Source organism: Porcisia hertigi, chromosome 36 (assembly GCF_017918235.1).
Source record: "Porcisia hertigi strain C119 chromosome 36, whole genome shotgun sequence".
Classification (NCBI taxonomy): domain Eukaryota; phylum Euglenozoa; class Kinetoplastea; order Trypanosomatida; family Trypanosomatidae; genus Porcisia; species Porcisia hertigi.
Genome location: NC_090595.1, coordinates 1,878,484 through 1,899,600, shown reverse-complemented (window position 1 = coordinate 1,899,600; position 21,117 = coordinate 1,878,484). Strand labels below are relative to the sequence as shown.

At 53.7% G+C, this 21,117-nt stretch overlaps 6 protein-coding genes across 6 annotated transcripts; all 6 read right to left on the bottom strand.

Moving 5' to 3' along the window:
* Window positions 1-3,806: 3,806 nt before the first annotated feature.
* JKF63_00496 (uncharacterized protein) lies at window positions 3,807-4,925 on the bottom strand (the record flags this gene model as incomplete). Its single annotated transcript, XM_067896547.1, has 1 exon — window positions 3,807-4,925. One exon carries the CDS (start codon window positions 4,923-4,925, stop codon window positions 3,807-3,809), a length of 1,119 nt encoding a protein of 372 aa, XP_067752704.1.
* An 848-nt stretch (window positions 4,926-5,773) lies between these two features.
* Window positions 5,774-9,307, bottom strand: JKF63_00495 (uncharacterized protein; the record flags this gene model as incomplete). The annotated part of the gene is made up of 1 exon (XM_067896546.1): window positions 5,774-9,307. One exon carries the CDS (start codon window positions 9,305-9,307, stop codon window positions 5,774-5,776), a length of 3,534 nt encoding a protein of 1,177 aa, XP_067752703.1.
* Window positions 9,308-10,833: 1,526 nt separating this feature from the next.
* JKF63_00494 (uncharacterized protein) lies at window positions 10,834-11,226 on the bottom strand (the record flags this gene model as incomplete). Its single annotated transcript, XM_067896545.1, has 1 exon — window positions 10,834-11,226. The coding sequence occupies one exon, from the start codon at window positions 11,224-11,226 to the stop codon at window positions 10,834-10,836; it is 393 nt and encodes a 130-aa protein (XP_067752702.1).
* A 2,731-nt stretch (window positions 11,227-13,957) lies between these two features.
* Window positions 13,958-15,829, bottom strand: JKF63_00493 (uncharacterized protein; the record flags this gene model as incomplete). Its single annotated transcript, XM_067896544.1, has 1 exon — window positions 13,958-15,829. One exon carries the CDS (start codon window positions 15,827-15,829, stop codon window positions 13,958-13,960), a length of 1,872 nt encoding a protein of 623 aa, XP_067752701.1.
* A 700-nt stretch (window positions 15,830-16,529) lies between these two features.
* JKF63_00492 (uncharacterized protein) lies at window positions 16,530-17,951 on the bottom strand (the record flags this gene model as incomplete). The annotated part of the gene is made up of 1 exon (XM_067896543.1): window positions 16,530-17,951. The coding sequence occupies one exon, from the start codon at window positions 17,949-17,951 to the stop codon at window positions 16,530-16,532; it is 1,422 nt and encodes a 473-aa protein (XP_067752700.1).
* Window positions 17,952-18,504: 553 nt separating this feature from the next.
* On the bottom strand, window positions 18,505-20,031 carry JKF63_00491 (uncharacterized protein; the record flags this gene model as incomplete). The annotated part of the gene is made up of 1 exon (XM_067896542.1): window positions 18,505-20,031. The coding sequence occupies one exon, from the start codon at window positions 20,029-20,031 to the stop codon at window positions 18,505-18,507; it is 1,527 nt and encodes a 508-aa protein (XP_067752699.1).
* Window positions 20,032-21,117: the final 1,086 nt, after the last annotated feature.

Sequence of the window (21,117 nt, the reverse complement as noted above, 5' to 3'; positions counted from 1 at the left end):
CGGAAAAAAAACAGAAGAGGGGCGGATAATTGTTCGAGGGAGCATGAGGGAGACAGCAGTCTTCGGAAAGGGGAAATGGGGCGTAAAGCGAAGACAAACGCCAGCAGAGAAGGCGCAGCAGGAGGAAAAGGGCGGAAACAAACGACAGGACAATGAAGGGGAAAGCGACAGAGATGGGGATAGCTGAACACGGGATCTCGAAGCAAATATGGATTTTTTTAAAGAAAAAAAGCACCATAAAATAATACGGCACAGAGAAGACCGCGAGGAGCACAGCTAACAGACGAAGATGCACAGGAGCGCTGAGACCGTAGCGCAGCTGCCATGAATGTGTGTCAATAGCGCCGGCGCGCACTTTCGTAACGGGGCAGCTCCCCGATGGTGGTGGAAAAGGGAGGGGTGAACATAGCTACAATGCACAAGGAAAAGGAGAGAGAAAATGGAGCACTAATGCGACGGCAGATGGGGAGGAGTAAGGAGTAAGGAGGTGCCGATAACGACAGACAAAGGCAACAGTGCGCCACTCAAGCAAGAAGAAGAGAAGCGGAAAGAATAAGCCGTCGCCATGGCAGCGACTACTATGCGAGCTCCCTGACTACTGCACGGTCCCTTCAATACCTTATCTGCGCGTTCGGCACGTTGTCGGCGTGCATAGAACCGTTCGTGATCTGCGCCGCAGCATCCTCGCCGCCGGAGCGCAGCAGGCGTGCGCGCTTGATCTCCTCGCGCTCTGCCGCGATCTTCACCTCCTCCTGTTTCGACAGGTGCGACTTGTACTCCACCATCTTGCTGCGCCGCGTCAACACCTCCTCGTTGTTTTCGTCCACTGGGTGGTTGAACTCGATGCCCGCAGCGTCCAGTGCCTCCTCGGACTCCTTGAAGTCGTCCAGCGCGGCAGCCTGCTTCTCCTTCAACATCGCAAGCTCCTCCTCCACACCCTGGCGCAGCTTGTACAGCTCCTTCTTCATGTCCGCGTGCTTCTTCGCGTTCGGGTCGAAGGTCTCCACGCAGAACTCCAGCTGGATGTGCGCAAGGCGGATGTTCCGGTCGATCTCCTCCAGTCGCTTCTCCTTCTTGTAGATCAGAGACCCCAGCGTCAGGTACAGCATGCGGAAGTACTCCAAGTGCTCCTTGTGGAGCTCCAGCCGCAGCGCGGCAAGCTCCTGGTTCGTCTTGTCGTACCGCGCCTTCACGCCCGCGCATCCCTCCGAGATCATCTCCTCCACAAGTCCAGTGCACTGAATCGCAACATCGCAGTTGTAGACCGTCAGCTCTAGCAGCTTCTTGTGCTGCGCAGCGATCTCGAGGAACTGCGCATTCTCCACGCGCCGCTTCTCCTCGCGGTCCACCTCCTCGATCCGTCGCCTCACCTCGTCGAATCGGTCCGTCCCAAGCCGCTGCAGCTGCCGCTCAAGGTCCTGGATCTTGTTCCACGCATCCTCCTGCGCACCCTCGTTCTCCTTGATCGTCCGCTCGGCTCGCTCCTTGTTTGCAGAGTACCGCTTCGCCGCCTCCGCGTCCTCAAGGTCTGCCTTCTGGATCGCATCCTTGATGTGCTTCAGGTCTGTCTCGCACCGCTGCTTCAGCCGCCGCTTCGCGTCCTTCATCTGGCTCGTCTCCTGGTTCGCCTGCTTCTGCACATCGTAGATCTCCTGGAACTGTGCGTTCTCCTCCTCGCACTCTCCGATCAGCCTGAATTTCTCCTTCAGCAGCTCGATCAGTCGCTCCTGCAGCTGCGCCTTCGTCCACATCTGCTCCTCCGCAACCTGCATCTCGCCGTCGTGCATTGCAACGTTCTGGATTTCGTTGGTCTTCTCAAGCTGCGCTAGCTGCGTCTTCATTTGGTCGTCCGTCGATGCAAGAGCGCTCTGGATCTGCGTTGCGTTCATGATGTCCTCCACCATCTTTAGCGTCCGAGACGGCACCTGCGCGAGCTGCGTCGCGTCCAGCTGAGACCGCCGCAGCTCCTCTTCCACCTTCTCCATCTTCGCGATGCTGTTGTCGATGAGCTGCGTGAAGCTTACAATGCGAGTCTTGTTCCGGTTCTGTCGCAGGTCCTGCAGCAGCCTCTTCACGCCGATGATGTCCATCAACTGCGGTTTGTCCTCCGGGCGGTACAGCTCGCGCTGGCTCATCTCCAGCCCGCAGACGCGCATCAGCTTTGCAAGGTCGTACGCCTCCATCAGGTTCCACTTCGTCCCAACCTCCACGGACGCAAGCAGCTCCTCGGCCTTCTCGTGCGCGCCGCGCAGCTTCTGCCGCTGCGTCTCCGACCAGTCGGAGATGTGCAGCTCCTGAACAAGCTCCTCATTCTCCAGGCACGCCGTCTTCAGCTTCAAGTTGTGGATCTTCTGCTTGCGTGCAGCCTCCAGCCCGGTCGTTTCCTCAGGCGTCATCGTTGTGAATAAGGAAGGGGGGGAGATGCGGGGTGGGAGAGAGATGGTAAACGAAAAAAAAGGGGGGTGAGTATGTACAAAAGGGGGAAGACGGGTTCTGAGGTGAGCAGTAGGGAAGAGGGAAAAAACAGGTATGGCTTGGGAAAAAGCGGCGGCGGGGAGCGGTGACTAAGGAATACAAAAAGATACTGTACAAGGTGGGGAAGGGGGGGAGATGCGGGGTGGGAGAAATATGTATTGTTACGTAGCCACGGGCGTTTATGTGTGCTGTTCCCGAGATCACCGTACGAGTGATGTCGCGTATCGCATGTAAAGGTATGTAGGAATGCCGCAGGGAGAAGAAAGCGAACGCGCGCTCGGGAGTCGTTGGTTATGGGAGAGTGATGTGGGAATGAAGCATTATGTGGGTTTGAGCGGTAGTGGATGTGGAGAGAAGAGTGTAGTGGGATGGAGCGAGGGGTGGAGGATTCGAGATTATGGCGTGCGGTGCACGGATTTAGTCTCGCATTTGAAGTTATGCAGCGGGGGAAAAGACATCACCAGTGGACGTTTCGATGCAAAGAGGTCCTTTTATCCCATGAGACACATGGACGTACTGTGAGACGAAAACAGAGGAGGCACCCAGACGTCCATCCCGACCACTGCTCCTCAGAGGTAACATAGACGCAATGCCATACATGTCCGAATCTATCTTCACCCCCTAGAGGGGCTGCTACAACAGGAAAAGACCCTTTTGCTGTTTGTCATCCACCTAACATCTTTGCGCGCTGGGCACGATCCAGCAAATTTGGAAGGAGCGGAAAAAAAAAAATTACGTGCGAGGCAAAGGATCGCCGAGTGGTATTTGTCATCTCTGCCCCATGTCCTTCAGTTCTCCATTTGCCAAGTTTGCAAGATATTGTTACACGTCATCAGTTCTCTCCTTTTACTTCTGGCCGATCTTTACCCCCCCCCTCCTCCAACACACACACGCACACCTTCACTTTCAAGCGTGGGCTTATGCAAAGTGGCGCACGCGAATAGAGAGAGACCCATTCACACCCTCACTGCGAAAGGGACGCCAAAAGACAAGCCCATAACAGAGTAGGAGAAAAAAAGCCACACAGTTGCTCACAGGAAACGACTGCCACCCGAAATGAACTGTTGTGCTGTGACCGTCGCAGAAGCTGACAGATTCCTGCTCCAAAAAAAAATGTGCTGGGCCGCTGTAAAACTTGAATACTGCTGTTGTCCCCCTTGGCCGGGTTGCGAAGTCCTATTGTTATAGCACGTGCGCATATGCAGACAGGGGGGGGGGTGAACGTGGGAAGGGCGGGGGAGGGGGGAATGTGGTGTAGGGAAGCAGTAGCTTTGTGTGTGTTGGGAGGGGGGGGGCAATTAGACTCATATCAGCACCTTGAACTTTCTGGTCTACAGAGACTTGTCGGTGTAGACAGCCCACTTGCCGCCGGCACGGGAGTAGTGGTCCATCGGGTATTCCTCCCCCCACTGAGCGTTGCCTAAGGCTACTTCGGCCTCGTACGGGGACAACAGCGGGCGGTCGAAGGCGTAGCCCCAGTCGATAGAGAGTCGCGGACACGCAACCTGGATGTAGCAATCCACGTCTTCGAGCAATGCCATCTTGTGCGGAAAAATCTCTGACATAAGCAGCAGCGTCACCCGCTTTCCCTGACTATGCGCTAGCGCAATGATGCGATCAACGACACGAGGGTGACCCTGGCGACCTAGCGTCCCCATCACAATCGCAAAGCTCTGCGCCACCTTTGCTTTCTCCACCGCCTCATGGCGAAGGGTGCGCATCTCGGCCGTGGCGTAGGTTTCGCGTGACAGCGTTTTCTTGTACGGATCGTACTGAAGCGCACTAAGGCCTGGGTGTGCAATGAGGAACGACTCCACGTGAAAACGCCCATCACCAATGTACAGCACCAAGTCCACCTCGGCCGGGTTCACCTTGGGGCTCGTGCAGCCGAGGATCTCACCGTTCGACAGCGGCCTGTTTTGTGGAATGACGACAGGGTGAATGAAGTGCTCTGCTTGGAGCACGCGCAGTCCCGCGCGCATGGATGAGATAAACTGGACGGTACCGATGCACGCAACGTGCGCATCCGCAGGCACGAGAGCTTTGACAGTGTCAATGAAGTGCTGCACATCGATGTCGATCTCGACAAACACGTACATCATGTTTGACACAATACAGTCTTTGATGGAAATGAGACAGCTGTGTCCGTAGTGAATGAAAAAGTCGCAGCCGAGTGCGGCGGCCGAGAAGTCATCGACGCAGCACGCTCCGTATGTTACGTCACCAAGGACTACCATCTCCGCACCAGTGGCCTCCTCGAGAATGTCAGCGATGGGGGCTGCAAACATGAGCAGCCCTTCGGGAAACTGCAAGGCAACACGGTGGGCATCCTTTTCCTTGATGCGCCTAATGCACTTGTCAATCTCGAAGCGGTAGTTGGTGGGGAGTCCCAGCTTACGCTGCGTCTCCCGCTGCTGCTCGTGATCGTGCTGCGCGTCAAGAGACTCCATAGTGCCTGCTCCTGCGGCGGCGGTGGCGGCGGCTTGGCTGCTGGTGCACTCTGTCGAGGACCACTTTTTCCCCGTATCGCCCCCCAAAGTGTTCCACTGTGAGTTGACCAGTGTTTCTCCTCCCAGCCTGCAAATATTTGTGTGCGCGTGTGTGTGTGTGTGTGTGTGCTCGAGACCTTCTCGGTATATGCCTTTCGTGTTTGAGCTGATGTTGAGACCTCCCCTTTGCGCCTAATGTGCACGTTCCCCGTGCGCCCCCTCGGATAGAGAGAAGCCATGAGAAACAGATACATGAGAACGCAGTACACGCATGCACAGAAAAGGGGGAGTAGGAACAAAGTACGGAAAGGTTACGAATGGGGGATAAAGAAATCTGTCTTGAAACCGCATAGAGAATGGGCACGCCTAGAGTGGCGTGGCATCGGGGAATATCTCGACGCATGCTCACCAAGGCAAGGACGTGACTGCTTATGCTCCCTTTACGTGAAATGAAGCCACAAAAAAAGAAAACGGACCACACCCCTGCTGATCTACCACCAGGCCAACGGCGATCATAAATCATGACCTTTAATTCGGAAAAAGGGGGCCCGACTACAGTATGTGCATTATCGGAAAGTGCACCCCAGACGCTGTGTGTGAATCTAAGCGAAGAGAAAAATGCGTAAGAGAGAATCGGCTCAAATCCCGCACACGCACAAACACACACGCACAAAAAAAAAACCGCAATGCAGCAGTTGCAAGTCAAAAAAGGTAAAAAATGATGAGATTCTCGCCGCATTCATGTTTTTCCTTTTTGTTCGTCCGCGTTTCTGTCTGTGTGTGTGTGTGTGGCTCCCTGAGGCCAGCCTCTACTCGGTCACTGCAGTTCTCGTCCGGCTGCGCTTTCGTGACCGCACACAGTGCAACAAGTTCATCTCAGACAGCGGCGTATCTGCTGCGCACAGAAACTGAACCAAGTACTCCAGCCGCATTACAGGGCAACCGACGGAAGCGGGGCGCGAGGCGAGCTCCTCCAACTCGCCTTCAGTGAAGACAGTATCATCTGCGAGTACAAGTTCAGTTGAGAATGGCGACGCGCTGCCCCGCTCGTTTGACGCCGCCATCACCTCCGCGGCAGTGGCAGCCTCCAGAGATTTACATCCGCCGTTGCGAAGCACTCGTAGGAAGCTCTCGGCGCGGGCAGAGTTGATGCAGCACACACGCACCCGCCATGACGAAAACGGCAGTTGAGGCGCTTCACGCTGGACTCGACAGCCACGCGCGAGCAACGCTACGGAGGAGCGGCAGCCCAGCGCTGCGGCCATTTCGGCATTCCACTCGAATGGCTCCTCGCTAACAAGATATCTCGCCTGCATACACGCCGTGACATACGAAGCAGTCAGAACCCAGCGCCCTGCAGCAAGGCAGCACAGGAACTGCTCCGTTTTGGACAACGTTGCAGTGATAAAGTGTGTGCATTCCTCGGGCTTCGTTGTGCGTTTAGCGTGCGGAAAGCAATTCGCAAAAGAGTCCCAGTCAAAGCCGCCCTTCAGCACATCCTTGGTTATCAGAAACACCGCGGAGGTCGAGGTGGAGGGAGGGTATGCATCGGCGGCTGCCCCAGTGGCGCCAGAGACAGACGGCACGGCGGCATCAGCTATCGTCAGACTAACTCCAACTTCAGACTCTGCTTGTGGGTTGTCATGCGAAGCTGCTGGCGGGGCCCCTGCAATACCGTCAGCCTCGTCAAAGCCCATCTGGTAAAAGATGACCTGCGATTCATCGGACATGGAGCGGGACATCAGTTGCGGCTGCTGTCTGACCATATGCGGCTGCGCGGAGGGGCGACAGAGAAGCGCCCGCCGCTCGACGCACACATCGGCGTTGGCGAGCGGAGGAGTCGCCGCGTCCGACCCAGCTCGTCGATCACGCTCCCCTTTTTCGCTGCCAGCGAGAGTGGAGAGAGCAGGTGCACTCGCTGTGTTGCGAACCGGAAGGTGTGGGCGAAGCGGAACATTCGCTGGGAACGCCCCGAAAAGCGTCCCTGGTGGACCAGCCTCCAGCTCCCCGAGAAGGTTCTCGAAGCTTGGCGAGAACTGAGTAGCGAGATACGTCGAAGACAGTGGCGGGTCTGCGTGGTGGTGCAATGCCGCAGCGAGATCAGTATTTGCGTAAGTTACGACTTCATCCTGCTTGCCTGTCGCCAACGATGCCGAAATCGACATCTGGGACGGTGCAGAGGAGGACTGACGAGGGGTGCTGTGAATCGCTGGGAGTCCAGAGCGCACCGCATCTGACGCCAACGGGGACTCGCCGCCGGCCTCCTCGTCGTCGTCGTCGTCCCTCGTGCAGTGGAGTGGCGAGGATGTCGAGGCACTTTCGGTGGTGTGCCCGACGTTGGTATTCCGCGTTTGAGATGAAGCTGCCTCTACCTCCTCCTCGTCCCCTTCCTCCACAGCTCCGTCAGCCACCGCCGGCCTTTCTAAGCCCCTGTTCAAGTCGCATCTCGTCGCGTTTTGCAGGAGAGAGCACTGAGAAAGAGAAGAGGAAGGTTGTGGCAAGGGAGCCTGCGCAGAAAGGCTTGTCGCCATCGCTGACGCCGAGGAACGTCGAGGGGTGCACGGCCCCACTGATAAGCTTTCCTGGGCAGCTTGGCGGTTGTGTGGCGGCGGTGCGCGTGCATATTTTGAATGAGCTGTTGCGGCGAGAGCGAATGCCTCGGGAGTCGGTATCGGCAACGTGAAAAGATCCGCATCGAGCCACTGCATCTGCTGGATGGATCGATAGACCCAGTCCACACCGACGAGGCGGCAGGCTGGTGTCGAAGGCAACGGCGCGGAAGAGTGCGGTTGTGGGGGCGAAGCGTGCTGATAGTGATGCTGGGCGAGCATCGCTACTTTGGGTGAAGAGAGAAGTTGACTACGAGGCACCACAAGATGCGTCGTCTTGCACGGGAGGTAAGGGTTTCTAACAGGGGCTGCTGAGCGTCTGGAAGTACTGCCAGATCGCTCACCACTGCCGCCGCAAAGCACAAGAGCTTCTTGTACCTCCGCGGGAAGTCCAGACCGTTGCAGTGCTGAGACCAGCGCGTGTCGTTCGGCTGGTGGGAGACCGGTGAAGGTAACCACAGGACGGAAGACGCACTCGACACGGAAGCCAAGGCACGATAATCGGCGCTGCTCCAGTTGAGAGCTCGACACCCACTGCCACGACACCACTTGCAGTCCAGGACGCGGATAGAGACACTCCTCTACGACTTCGCTGAGGACGACGACGTGTGTCGTAGACGGTGTAAGGTGAGGGGAGAGTGTGACTCCCATACCAATCAGCATGTCGCGCTGCTGCCTTGTGAGCCGGTGCGGGGGGCTACAGTAGGCCACAACGTCGGAAAACTCATCGGCAAGTGTGCGGTGCGACAGCCCTTGGAGGGAGGCGTACACGCTATTCGATGAAGTAGGCATTAGCTGTGACGAGGAAAGAGACGGCTGAACGCTGTTGGGCATAATGCTGTCACGACCGCACCACGCTTCTTCTGTACTACGAAGGCCTTGAGTGCCAGAGATAATGTGCCCGCAACTGGCTAAGCTGGCTCTGGGAGTGGGAGTGGTGGACCGCCCCGGTAGAGCTGATGGACGTATCGAGCTGCAGACCAGCACCTCGTTAGGATTTGAAATAGCGCGGTAACCAGCAGTGGCGACAGTTGAGCTGCTCCCCACCTTGGATTGCATCTCGCTGGTGACACCTGTCTCGATGTTGCTGCTACTGGTTTTGCGAAGCCCACTGGAGGTCTTAAGCGTAGACGCGTCGCTTACTACTTGCCCTGACACGGCATCTTCTACCGGGAGGTGGTGATGGGGGAGCCGATCAGTGGCGTAGCGCAGCATAAACTCCTCCGTGGTAATGATCGGAACGCTGTGCCTCCGTGCGAACCGCACCTTGTCGTTTAAAGTCGCTGGATACGACGCCGACTGTGAAGTGAAGGCGAGCGCTGCTGCCGACGCAACCAGCAAACCGCAGTGTCGGGTTAGGAGAGCGTTATAGGTGGCGTGCCGTGCGCAGCACACGGCCTGTACACGCTCTCGCTCAAGATGATGCAGACCTGTGGTGCAAACCTCCTTTCCCGTTACCCAGTGAGCGATGTCGAAGCGGTCTGTGGATTCCATTGCGCAGCCGCCGTCTGTCACCCACTTGATAGAGACGCACGGAAGTGCACGCATGCGTGCCACGGACAGCTTGCGAGATGCTGCGCAGGCAGCCGTGCCGACTATGAGCACTTGGGTGCGACTAGTGAGGTCGCCAAACCAGCATAAATCGCTGTGTTGCAGGCTCTGGCGGACGGCATTCAGCTCCTCGCCGTAGATGCCGGTGGTCGTCACCTCAGGCCGGGTCGCCGGAACCTCCATGCTTCGCACAGATTGAGCGGGGAGTGCAAGAGGTCGGGTCAAAAGGGAAAAGGGATCGGCCAGAGTGGGGCTAAACCTTGCGGCCGAACAATCGAGAGAGAGACGAATGGATGACCTCGCAAAACGTAGTAAAGCAACACAGTGACGTGCACCAAGACGTACACAGACTAGAGCAAACAAATGTGTGTGCCCCTCCCAAGGGGGAAGAGAGAGGAAAACTAGTGCACGATGGCGTAAGATAACGACTCAGCTGCTCCACAACCTATGCCAAGGTGATAACCCTTCGGTACTCCTGTACTGCGTATGAGTGAGTGAAGAGAGCGCGTCAAGAGAGCTGCAATGCGCCAACACGTCTGAGAGCACCTCAACCATGAAAACGAGTGGAAAAAAAAAGTAACAGCTTGATCTAGTGAAAGGGGGCAGGAAAAGACAGGGATGGGGGTTACCGTAGCCAGGAATGGAGTACGGAGTGGTACCAGCACAGCGAGGCAGGACAGCGAAAGAGAACAGGGAAACAAGAGAGAAGAGCAGATAGAAAATAACGCAAAGCGAGGAAAAAGGTGGAAACGCCCTCGAAAAAGGAGGGATAGGGATACACGATCGCTTTCCTGCTTTCGTCCGATACACACAAAAAAAAATAATATACAGGGAGGCACTTCAAGTGAAACAGCAGGTTTTTCCTTTCCGAGTACTCCCCCCCCCCCCTTTCCTTTACAGTGTGGATTTGTGCACACGCAGTAAAGGCAGTGCGTGACGCTTTGGGGAGAGAAAGGAAGAGGGGAGCGAAGTCCGAGGCGGCGACGAAAAAAAAAAACGTGTGGGCATATGACAAAGAAGAAACGCAGCAGTAGAATGGTAGAGAAATTTGAGGTGAGCCAATGCGCAGTACGCCAAATCAAAAAGGGAAACGGAACGCCTCTTTTTTTTTGTCGTCGTCAACGCATTCAAGGGACAGAGTGTGGGTTTGTGTATTCCACGATAAACCGTGCCGTCTACCGTAAGGGGGGGGGGGAAGGGCACAGGAAATGCAGCCTGCTCGTCCATCAACGCACACTAACATACCCAGGCACATCTCAGCAACGGTACGGAAAGACATCCCCGTGGGTTGAGGACAAGCAACATGGCAGCTGGACAGCAGAGGGGCAAGCCTGTATTACTCCAAAGGTAGCGGAAACTGTCAGGCCCGCCCCCCCCCCGTCACACTTTCATGGGGGTACTTTTCTTTTTTCGTGTATCAAAGGAGGAAATAAAACAGAGAACTAAACGAGGAAAACAAACAGGAGAGAAAAAAAACTGGAGAAGAGAACACGTTGATGGGGAGGGGGAAGGGAGTAGAAAGGACGGATGCCGCAAGAAAAGAAGAGAGAACAAACGTTCTCTCTCACGCACACAAACCCCTCCCTCGTCTCCACCGATCCCTACCTACCTTCGCCACTCGGCTTTCTGAGCCCCATTCTCTTTCGATTTGGCTGCAGTCCTAGAAAGATTCACGTGCTCCGCGAAAAAGCGCCGCTCCCCACCACTTCTCAGTAGAAGAAGCCGAGCACCTTGCCACCAGTGTTGCGGGAGCGGGCCTCCTCGTGGTCCATGATGCCAAGCGAGGTCGTCAGCACCACGAAGCCGAACTGACGGGAGGGGAGGATGTTCTTCATCCACTTCTCGTAGTCGGTGGTGGCGCAGTCGAAGCGTGGGCAGATGGCGCCGCACTTGTTGAGGCGGCCGTTAAGGTTCACGACGATCTTGCCAGCGCGGTGGTCGTCGATGATTTCGAACTCACCAATGTAGCCGTGCTTCTGCATCACCTGCAGGAACTTCACCACCACCTTGGAGGAGGGGCGGATGAGCACCTGGCGCTTGCCACGGCGCTCCGCGCTCGCAATGGTGCGAAGCGCGTTCGCGAGAACGCTCATCATCGTCATCTTCTCTACAGACTACACCACGAGCGAATAGGTGGATTTAAAAAGGTTCCACGAGCCCGAAGGGCGTTTCACGGGAGAGGAAACAGTGAAAACGCGTACGCGCGGGTGTGTGTCAGATGGAAACGCATCACATACATGAGAAACAAAGTGATGAAAGGTGGAAGGGGCGGTCAGGCGAATATAGTGAAGACAAAATTATCAGAAAGGGGGGAGATGTTCATCATGAGGAGCAACATAAAGTCAGATGGTTGGTACTAGTGACTCTCCAGAGAAGTACCGCATCATGAGAGGGTATCGATCTCGTCAAGAGCGCCTATGGAAGGGGGAGAACAGCACCACAGACAAGTTGCGCACGAGTATCCGCGCAAAAGGAAGCTGCTCCTCTGGACATGACCTATTCCCTCGCTGGAGTAAAACTTAGCCGTGTAAACTTTGTGGTCTTTTCAGCTGTGAAATAGAAGCGGAGGCGTAACGCAAATACGCACAATTTATGCACGGGGCCACGCTGCAAGCGAATGCGCGCGAGGGAGGAGGGGAGGGAGGCATGTATCAGAGCTGCGCACACGTAGGTTAGTGCTAGCATCTGTGTCCAGAAAAAAAAACAGCTAATAGCTGTTCCACTACAACCCACTGGGAAGCTACACGAAATCCTCCTCTTTACTTACCTACAGGGGTGCAGAGACTTGCAAAAAAAAAAATCTAGGAAGACACCCCCTACCCCCGGCACCACGGCTGGGGGGGAAGGGGGGGGTCGGCATATCCGAGCACTGTGGAAAATGTCTCTCCATAGGAAATGTGCTGTCGAAACTACCGTAACACAGCCACCACCCTTTTGGGGAGAGTGCTGTCGAGAAGACCTCATCGTTCTTTGGTCTGTCCGTTGGGGATGGGACTGCTGCACACAGCTCGAGGTGAGAAACAACGGCGTCCTTCGCTGTAGTACACGGAGCTACAGCCGGTCCCCTGCGTCTTCGTTGCAAAAACGCTCGATACTTCTCCAGGGACAGCTAAACGCTGTTGATAGGTGTGCACCCCTCTCATTCTCAGGGGTGTAGCGCCATCCTTCACCTCTTGGTGCTTTGGTTACCATTATCAACAGCGAAGGCTTTAGTTGCCATCCCTGTAGTTGGTGACGGTGATGCGTCACAGCTGTGGGTCAAGGAAAAACTGCTATCGCAACTTGGAGGTCGCTCCCCGTCTGTTGTGCTCGCTGTGAGATAGTCTTCTGAGAACAGGGGGATGCCGCTGCACTGCGTCATTGGCGTACCCGGCAGCGAGAAAAACATGGGAAATCGAGCTTCACTCTGTTGCTGTTGACGGCAGAGTTTGATCCTGACTTGAAAGATCGAAGGACGTCGCTTTGTGCGCTGCATCCACAGCGATAAAAGGAATAGGCACAAAACAGCCCCAGCGAACTGAGAAGTTCTGTGCGCGCCAGCGGATGTGCGACATAGGACGGGCATACAAATAGCATCCGTGTATACTCAGTGTGGGAGCCGCTGCTTCCAGTGTGGCCGTCCTTTGGCTCTCTCTCAACGCCCCCCCCCGCCAGTGCACCCAACAGACGTGGCAAAGTCGCGCTTCCTCATGTTCTCCACCTTCGGGTCAGAGTTACTGATGGAAGGACAAAAGTAGGCAGACTACCGAGGCAACGCGATTGCAAGACGACGATCGCACCAAGAGCGACGGAACAAGCGGCGCAGAAAAAAAAGCCAGGCGGTGCTGAAATTACCGGATCGATTGGTGCGTCTGCCGTGACCACGTTTCCACGTGAAAAGCGACCATGGGCAACAGGATGGGAAGGCACTGGCAGCAATGGAATCAAGAAGGACGGTCAAAATGAATTTTACTACCCACTCATGAGGCGGCCCCTCCATAGTGAGAGGGATGCTCCTTGGAAATTGCGGTGAGGAAATTCCTCGCATCACATATCCCTGCCAAGGACAGAAATGGCGTTCTCAACGTCCTCCACGACCACACCCGACACAGCTTTGATGCAGCGGCCGTATAGATAACTTCAAGTACACGCACTCACCCGCCCCAACCCCCTCTCGTTGGTCGTGCAGCTCCTCAAGAGGGGCGGAGGTGTGGATTTCATCAAGAAGCCCCCCTGTCCGTGCGGTGTGATGGCGTGCGTCTCGCAAGCAATAGAAAAAGGCATCGGAGGGGGGAAAAGGTTCAAGAAGTGAAGCCAGATTGAAGGAGGGATGGTGTGTGTGTGTGTGTGTGTATTACGTGAAACAGAAGGAAAGAAATATGCACGAGAAAGAAGATGACGACGTCTACTTGTAGACAATCAGCGATGGCCTCGTGGCTCTTTGCTTTGCGAGCCTCACAGCCCGCTAGAAAGATTTGCGTACGTATTAGGACGTGCAAAGCTCAAAGAAACCTTCAAAGGGACACGCCGCCACAGATAGTGGCGCATCTCGGCCCTTGGAGCGATTTGCCCGCTGTTGTTTCACAGTGCGACTGCACAGCACCCATGTCCAAGTGAGCGTGGGTCTCCCAGCTGCTCTTGCTTCGCCTTGTTGAAGTGCAAAGAGGGAAGGGAACGCGGCAAAGGAAGAGTGGGGGCTGGAAAAAAAAAAACGCAATTCGATGTTGATAGAGCACCTGTGGCGTGGTGGGGGAGGTGGGGAGAAAGGAATACTTGGAGGGTGTGCCAGTAGAAGCAACAAAAGAGAATCAATGGTAGCTAATCCCAAAGACGTAAAGGCGCCATTGGCCACCGTTATGCACTCCCCAAAAATACGAGTATCGCGTGGTCTTCCGGAGCAAAACTGGAGAAGACGTAATGCTGATTCTGGAACTGCTTGCCATAGCGAGGGGAAAGGTGGGCGCGCTTTGTGATACAGGGGCCGCCTGCCATGGACTGCCGTTCGACTGCGGCTACCCCATTGCGTGTAGCACCATGACTGGAGACGGATGGCGGTGCACTGTTCTCCGATGAAGCAGACAGCGACACACTGCTACGGAGAGAACTGCGCGGGCCAGAACCGGAGGAAGAGAAGCGACGCGGTCCCGTCAGCCGCAATCCAGTTGCGCACAACGGCGACTGTGCGCTAGCTCCTGGGGAGAGCTGTACGCTATTTGCTTCCACCTCTTGCTTCGAAAACAAGTGCCCATAAACACGCCCGCGCACGACGTACTCGCTCACCAACTGATGCAGTTGGGTGGTGAGCAGCTGCAGCGAGGCTATACCAATGCTACTTTCTTCACGAGCACGCGCCATGTACGGCTGAAAGAGGGTAAGTATTCGATTTTCTAAAGTGGTGAGGTCCACGGATGTCTCGTTTTCCACAAGTTGCTGCTCACGTGGCTGGGCAGTACGACGCAGTTGGTCGCAATCCTGTATGAAGCAAACGCGCTCGCTCTCCAGGCGCACATGTACCACTCCGTCCGCCTCCATGTCAAATAGCTTCATGAGGTACGATGAGCTGCACTCTAGGGCAGCAGTGGGAGATGATGCGAATGTATACTTGGAAAGTGCCTCTTGTGAAAACGTCAAAATTCGGCTTTCATATGGCATGCGATACGTCTCTGAGCCTAAATGCATCTTCACCAAAGTCGGAGGAAGCGTGTACGCTAAGGCCATCGCAAAAGCGGCACAGTCTCGAGCGTCCTCTCCCGTGACAAGAATCTGGTTGCCGCTCAAAAGGCCACGCAGAAGAATGTGAACTGCAGCTTCTGGTGCATTCGTCGGAGCCGTGTCCGCAAGAAATTGGAGAAGCCACAGCGGCAGTGGTTTTACGACAATTTCCTTGTCAACAAAAATCAGCTGCCTCGAAAACTGTGGGGACAAAATGTCGCCGTCTTGTAATCGCGCGGCGTCAGTGTTCACGCAATGAATACAAGACTGCGCAAATGGCAGTCGATCTTCCAAGACCTGCTCAGCATCACGCTGTGCTCTATCTTTGTCATTACAGGACAAAGGAATGGGTTTCGACAGTGCCTCAGGAAGAATCACTTCAAAGCAACAATGCGTATCCTCCATCACGGCCTCCTCCGCGGTCATAGACGCGCATGCATCATGTGAAGCTGTAGAGGGCGGGGAGAGAAGTTCCATAAGCGAACGGAGTGGCTTACGGCGTGATTCCTCGCGTAGCTGTTCCAAGTTGCCCAAAGTAGCATACTCCTGCTGATAGCGAGCAGTGGCGCGCTGCGTCCAGCGCCTTAAAAGAACTTCGACGAAGCAGCTTAGGTAGTCCCATCGCGCCACCAGTTCGTGATATGAGGGATGCAAAAAAATAAGGCAAAACCGACGCTTTTCCCCACGCGCCACGATGTCGGGAATACTGAAAAGAAAACTGCCGACGCACGGACACCCACTTTCTTGGTACAGCAGGCGCTCTTCCCTACTCTCATTTGATGTGAGTACGTGCGCTGCTACAGAGCGAAGGTAGTCTTTGCACTCACCGTGCAGTAGACCGCTAGCGACATGCTTACCCACAAAAGTTTTTCCTTCAATGAAGAACAGGAGCTGGCGTACGACCGAATGATTTTTTGCTACCCGGTTGAAATCAAAAAACTCGAACGCGTACGTCACTTTGGGCCCCTCGAGCGCGTCAAACTCGCCAATGAAGGCGGCCGGGGTATCCAGCATTGCTCAGCGAGTCTGGTCTTCGCTTAAGAAATTAACAAGAAAAAAACTTTTCAATATGCTGTCATTCTCGCTTCACGAAATAAAAAGAGCTACAACGATGTTGGCAAGTGCCCATTTAACCTAAGCAGGCAAGCAGAAGAATTGGGTTGTGTCATATACACGCAGGCATAGGGGCAAAAGAAAAGACCACTGCAGCTCAGTGATCCAGAGTTCTAGCAGACGTTGTATCCAAAACTCGTGAAACCGCGCACGAGTGCATATGCTGGCATGTCCTTCAGGGACAAAAGAGAAACCTGTAGCAACAAGACGAACTTACTGTGCTTGCTACCACATGACCGCGAAAGGAATGAAAGGGGGACAGAAAAAGAAAAATACGGTGAACGGTGTTCAAATAAGAATCGCCGTGGTAAACATCAGGAAATGCAGAAAAATGATGTTGATAGAGACTAAATTTTTGGCCCCCAGATGCCTTTTTTTTTTCTCCGACACACGTATACATGTCTTTTTGTGGAAGAGAACCGCACATGTCGTGGAAACGCAACCGGCAAGCTCCTGTGCTGTCGCTTCAAGACGGTACCAAAGGCAAAACGTCGTTTTTCCCCCTATCAGGAACTGTGGAAAACTGTTGTGTATATAACGGCGGAAAAACGGGCTATGAAAACAGGTAAGAGACCCCCTAACCACAACAACCAAGTTTTTTTTAGAACGAGAAATTTGATGACCAGACCAAACCAAACCGCCATCGATCAAACAAACTCTTGCGACCATTACGGCAAACAATGTTACCCTCGTTGTCAACGCCGAGCGGTATACACATGTTCAATTCGAAGCGTCCACTCGGTGCAACGCCAAAGATGGGTATCCGCGTAATTACAATACCGGCACCAACAGAGCAGGCGCAGTCTCGCACCCAGCGATAGCCATCCTTAAGTGCACCGAAGGATTCAACCATGCGCAAATTGCCAGCGTTTGCGAAAAGATGCATTGAAGCAATACCATTGTTTGGGAAAAAAAGAAACGGAAAGTTGAGACTTAGCGATGTGGCCCAGAGAGCATTGCCACCGGTGGCTGCAAAGCGGTTGACATTATTTCCCCAATCTAATGTAGAAGGCCCAATTGATTTGAACCCGCGGACATGACAATTGGAAAGGAAAAGTCGATCATTAAGAGGGATTCGACTTCCAAAAAAGGGGTAAATTCCAGCAAGCTTTGCGCTCAGCTGCAGACTAAAAAACGGCCCGAGAGGAACGTATTTCGAGCCCTGCAGCTCACTCTTCAGAAATGAGAAATCACCGCCGATCGGGCCGCCGGCCAATTCGTTGCAAATGCTAACCTCGCTTCCATAAATGGGTAGCGGATACATGTTGTAAAGGTAAGGGTTAGCGTGGTGAGCGACGTCTGTTGTTGTGAGCTGGTGCCGGACGTAGCCCTTATCGGTAGGGGAAAAATCAACTGCGTCCTCGGCAGGGATATTTTCCATGTGCCTTGTTAATAGTGTTCGGCGTTGAAATCCAACAGAAAACTCGGATCCGAGCTTGCCCTTACGGTTTGTGGCAGTTGCTTTTACCTCCTCCACACGTTCGGCACTAGCCAAGTGGTACGTTTTATTTTCGGTCTTTCTCCCGATGTAGTATTCACCCTTTTGGCCAACAAGGGGAACGTTGGAGAGAAAGGAAAACGATATCGAATGTATTCGGGATGCAGGAGGAACGTAATTTCCTTTAAGAGAGTAACGGCTCCCCAAAACGTTCTCGAGGGCCACTGTAATTTCTGGGAGGGCCGTGTCGGTTGTGAAGACACCGATGCTTTTTTTCGGCTTATTTTCAACAACGTCCAATCGAACACACACATCGCTTTTCCCCCCATCTGCAGTCGGCTCAAAATTATATTGCACGTTACGAAAAATACCCTCGGAAATCCACCGACTGCGGATTGCGGTAACAGCCTCGACAGCTTCCTGCATTGTGGAACAGCGCTTAATTGTTTCCAGGTCTCTCGCCACAACATCCGGATGTGTTCTTTCAATGCCCACTAAACGTACATGTGCGCGAATGGGCAGTTTCAACGCTGCTTTGAGGTCGTCATCGCTGATGTTTACCGTTTGCTCTGTAGTTCCGGTCATTTTATGCGTATAGGCGCACGTAAAAACCTCTCAACCAGCGAGGGTACACAATTTCTGATATCGAAAAAAGCGTCAACCAAAAATAAACCAAATAAAGCGATAGAGTCGTGGTGTTAAGTTGAAAAGGAAGCGGAATCGAACTAGCTTCTTACAGCGAAGATGAAAAAAAATACCCCGAGCGGAAATCCAAGGGTGGTTACAAGCGCAAAAATTGCATCGGGGAACTTATCTTCCGGTGGTTTCTTTTGGGGATAAATACAGTGCACGTGCCTCTGTTTATCGGGGTGTAGATGATCTCGTGAATTTCAAAAGGTTACACTATTGGAGTTTTTTTGTTTTTTTGATGACAGAGAACATCACTTTATTTTTAATCCATGTGTAAATGACGGGATCCCATTCGGTCGTGACAAGCACGGTAAAAGTAAAAAAATATATTTCACATGCATCTGTGGGTAGCTGTGGAACAAGAGCAAAAAAACATATGAAGATATATAGTATTTTTTGTCTGTGTTTTTTTTTTCTTACTTTTTTTCATGCAAAGAAACAAAGGGGTTTATTTTTTGTTTGCGTATGCACGCCCGCGCTCAAAATGAGGTGGATTCCATTCCCGTACAACAAGTTGCGGGAAGACGCCGGGTTTCAAAATCGAGGAGCCTAAAAGCATGTTAAGACACTCTTGGAAACCCTGAGTGATAGCGGGGTAAGCCGCATGAAGATTGCGCAGGTCATACGCGGATTCACGGTTGTGGATGGCAAGGGATGCAAGTTCAATAATACTGCTAGCGTGGGGACCCACTGCGCGCACCCCAAGTACTTGCATTTTTTTGTCGTTTGTTACAACAAGCTTGATGAAGCCTCTTGTGTCACCCATCGCCAAGGCACGTCCTACGTACTCGTAGCTATACCGTGCCATCTTGTAACCGATAGACCTTTTTTGGCATTCTTGCTCATTTAGTCCAACTGCTGCTACTTCTTGATCAAGGAACATAATAGTGGAGAGATTGTCCAGCTTGAGCTGGAGTTGTTCCTCGGGATAGGGTGTGTACATATGGTCAATACAGGCGCGCCCCTCTAGTTCACCCACGTTGACGAGAGCGACACGTGTGCAGGTATCTCCGCAGGCGTAGATGTGTTTATGTGGCTTAATGCGAAGAAATTCGTCACGATTAATGCGGCTATTTTCTACCTTGACACCGATGGCGTCTAAATTTAACTTTGATACATTGGGAACCCTACCAATGGAGACCAGAGCGCTTTCGGTGACATGTTCATGAAGAGAGTTGTTGCGGAGGTCTCTAAGAGTGTAGTGAAACTTTCCGTCCTGGATACTATTGCTTTCCATGGCGGAGTGATGATGAAAACAGACACCTTTCTCCTCGAGGAGCGTTTGTACAAAAAGCGCAATATCTTCGTCCTCCATTGGCAAAATTCGGCTGCTTTTTTCGATTATATTTACCCGTGTTTCTCCGAAATTGGCAAAAATTGATGCAAATTCGCACCCTATCACACCAGCACCGATAATGACAGTACTCTTGGGAAGTGGTTGCATCATGATATCATCGGAGGTAAAAACTACTTTCCCGTCACCAACCGCGGTTGGATGCGGCCGCGGGTGAGCTCCCGTTGCAACAACGAAGTAATCTGCCTCTACGATCTCCTCCAAGCCATCTTTTTTCATGACTCCTACTGAGTTCGGTGTCTTGAAGGCGCCGAAGCCAAAATATATATCAGTTCCTGCAGAGGCCAGATGCTCCAGCGTCTGCGATTCCCGTGTTTTGGCTGCTTCTGTTATGGCTTTGATGAGGTTTTCGTGCTTTATTTTCGGCAATTCGCCAAGAGAATTCATGAAGCGATCGGACGTACTGTTCCTCGTGTATTGGGCAAATTTTGCCATTTCCCACAGAGTTTTTGACTGAAGCGCGCCGTTCCAAAAATCAGCGCCACCAATACGGGCCTCTTCCACTATGCAAGCTTTTTTTCCCAGTTCGTGGGCACGAATGGCGGCGGCGATGCCGGCAGGACCACCGCCTAACACGCAGACATCGTATTTCCTCACCCACCTAGAATGTGTGCGCTTCATTTTGGTGAAGTGTGAAACAGTTTTTTTTCCCCCCTATGATATGGACGCTTCTCAGAAGTATGTCGAAAGGCGCAACCAAGAAGAAAAAATCGAGAAGAGTTACAGTACATGGATGGACGGAGGGGGGGGTTCAGTAAAAGTGTACGCACTGGTGAATGATGCATGAACCAACAAAGGAAGAGCCCTTGGCTAAAAGCAGTTCTCCATTTTTCATGAAAGCTGTTACCCTCTTTAAAAGAAGTCCAGCAAAAGCCGAGGCAATGACCCAAGCGAAGGTGACGGCATGATCACTGTTATGCAATTGTCTACATTCATTCCAGGGAGTCCAGGAGGATGTGCTCTTATCTTGGAGATCTCGTGATTTGATAGCTGTCGGGGGGAGTGCGCGGATGCTCTTGTTTTCAATATGTATTTTTTATTCATCCGGGGGAGAGGTGGCTGCCGGGGCCCCCAATTTCCTCGCCAGTGGCGAAGCAGTCCTGTCCGCCAAACATGGTAAAGCGCCCCTACGGAGTCCACGGGTCAGTGTTTTTTTGTTTGGCGGCCGGTGTAAAGGCCCCGGCGGGGGTGTGTGGCGCTGCGGGCCTTCCTTTGTTTGGGGGGGGGGGTTGCGCTGGCGGCCGCTCCGCTAGGGGGTGCGTGCTGGCATGGGGTAGGGGTATGAGGGCGGGGGGGGGGTGCTGCGTCATCCCCAGAGGAGGGACGGATCGCGTGGCGGCGCTTCCGGTGTAGTAGGTCTGCGTATTTGCGGTGGGTGGGTTGGTGTTCTTGGGATGGCCGGGAAAAAGGGTGTGTTTGTGTGGGTGGCTGGGGCTTTCGCGCCTCTGAGCCGCTGCGCTTTTCTTCGCCGGCGCTGGGATGGCAAAAGTGGGCAAAGCGTGTGGGTTTCATTTCGCAGTTCTTTGCGGCATAATGGGGAAGGGGGGCGGGGGTGACGGATAAAAAGGACACCTCGTGGGGATTTCAACTTTGTAATCCGCCAGCTTTTTAATTTTCAGCACGTGTGTGTGTGAATCAGCTTTGAGGCGCGGCCTTCAGGGTCGCCAGCTTCTTGGGAGCGTCCGAAAGGATCGGCAGTCCTTTGGA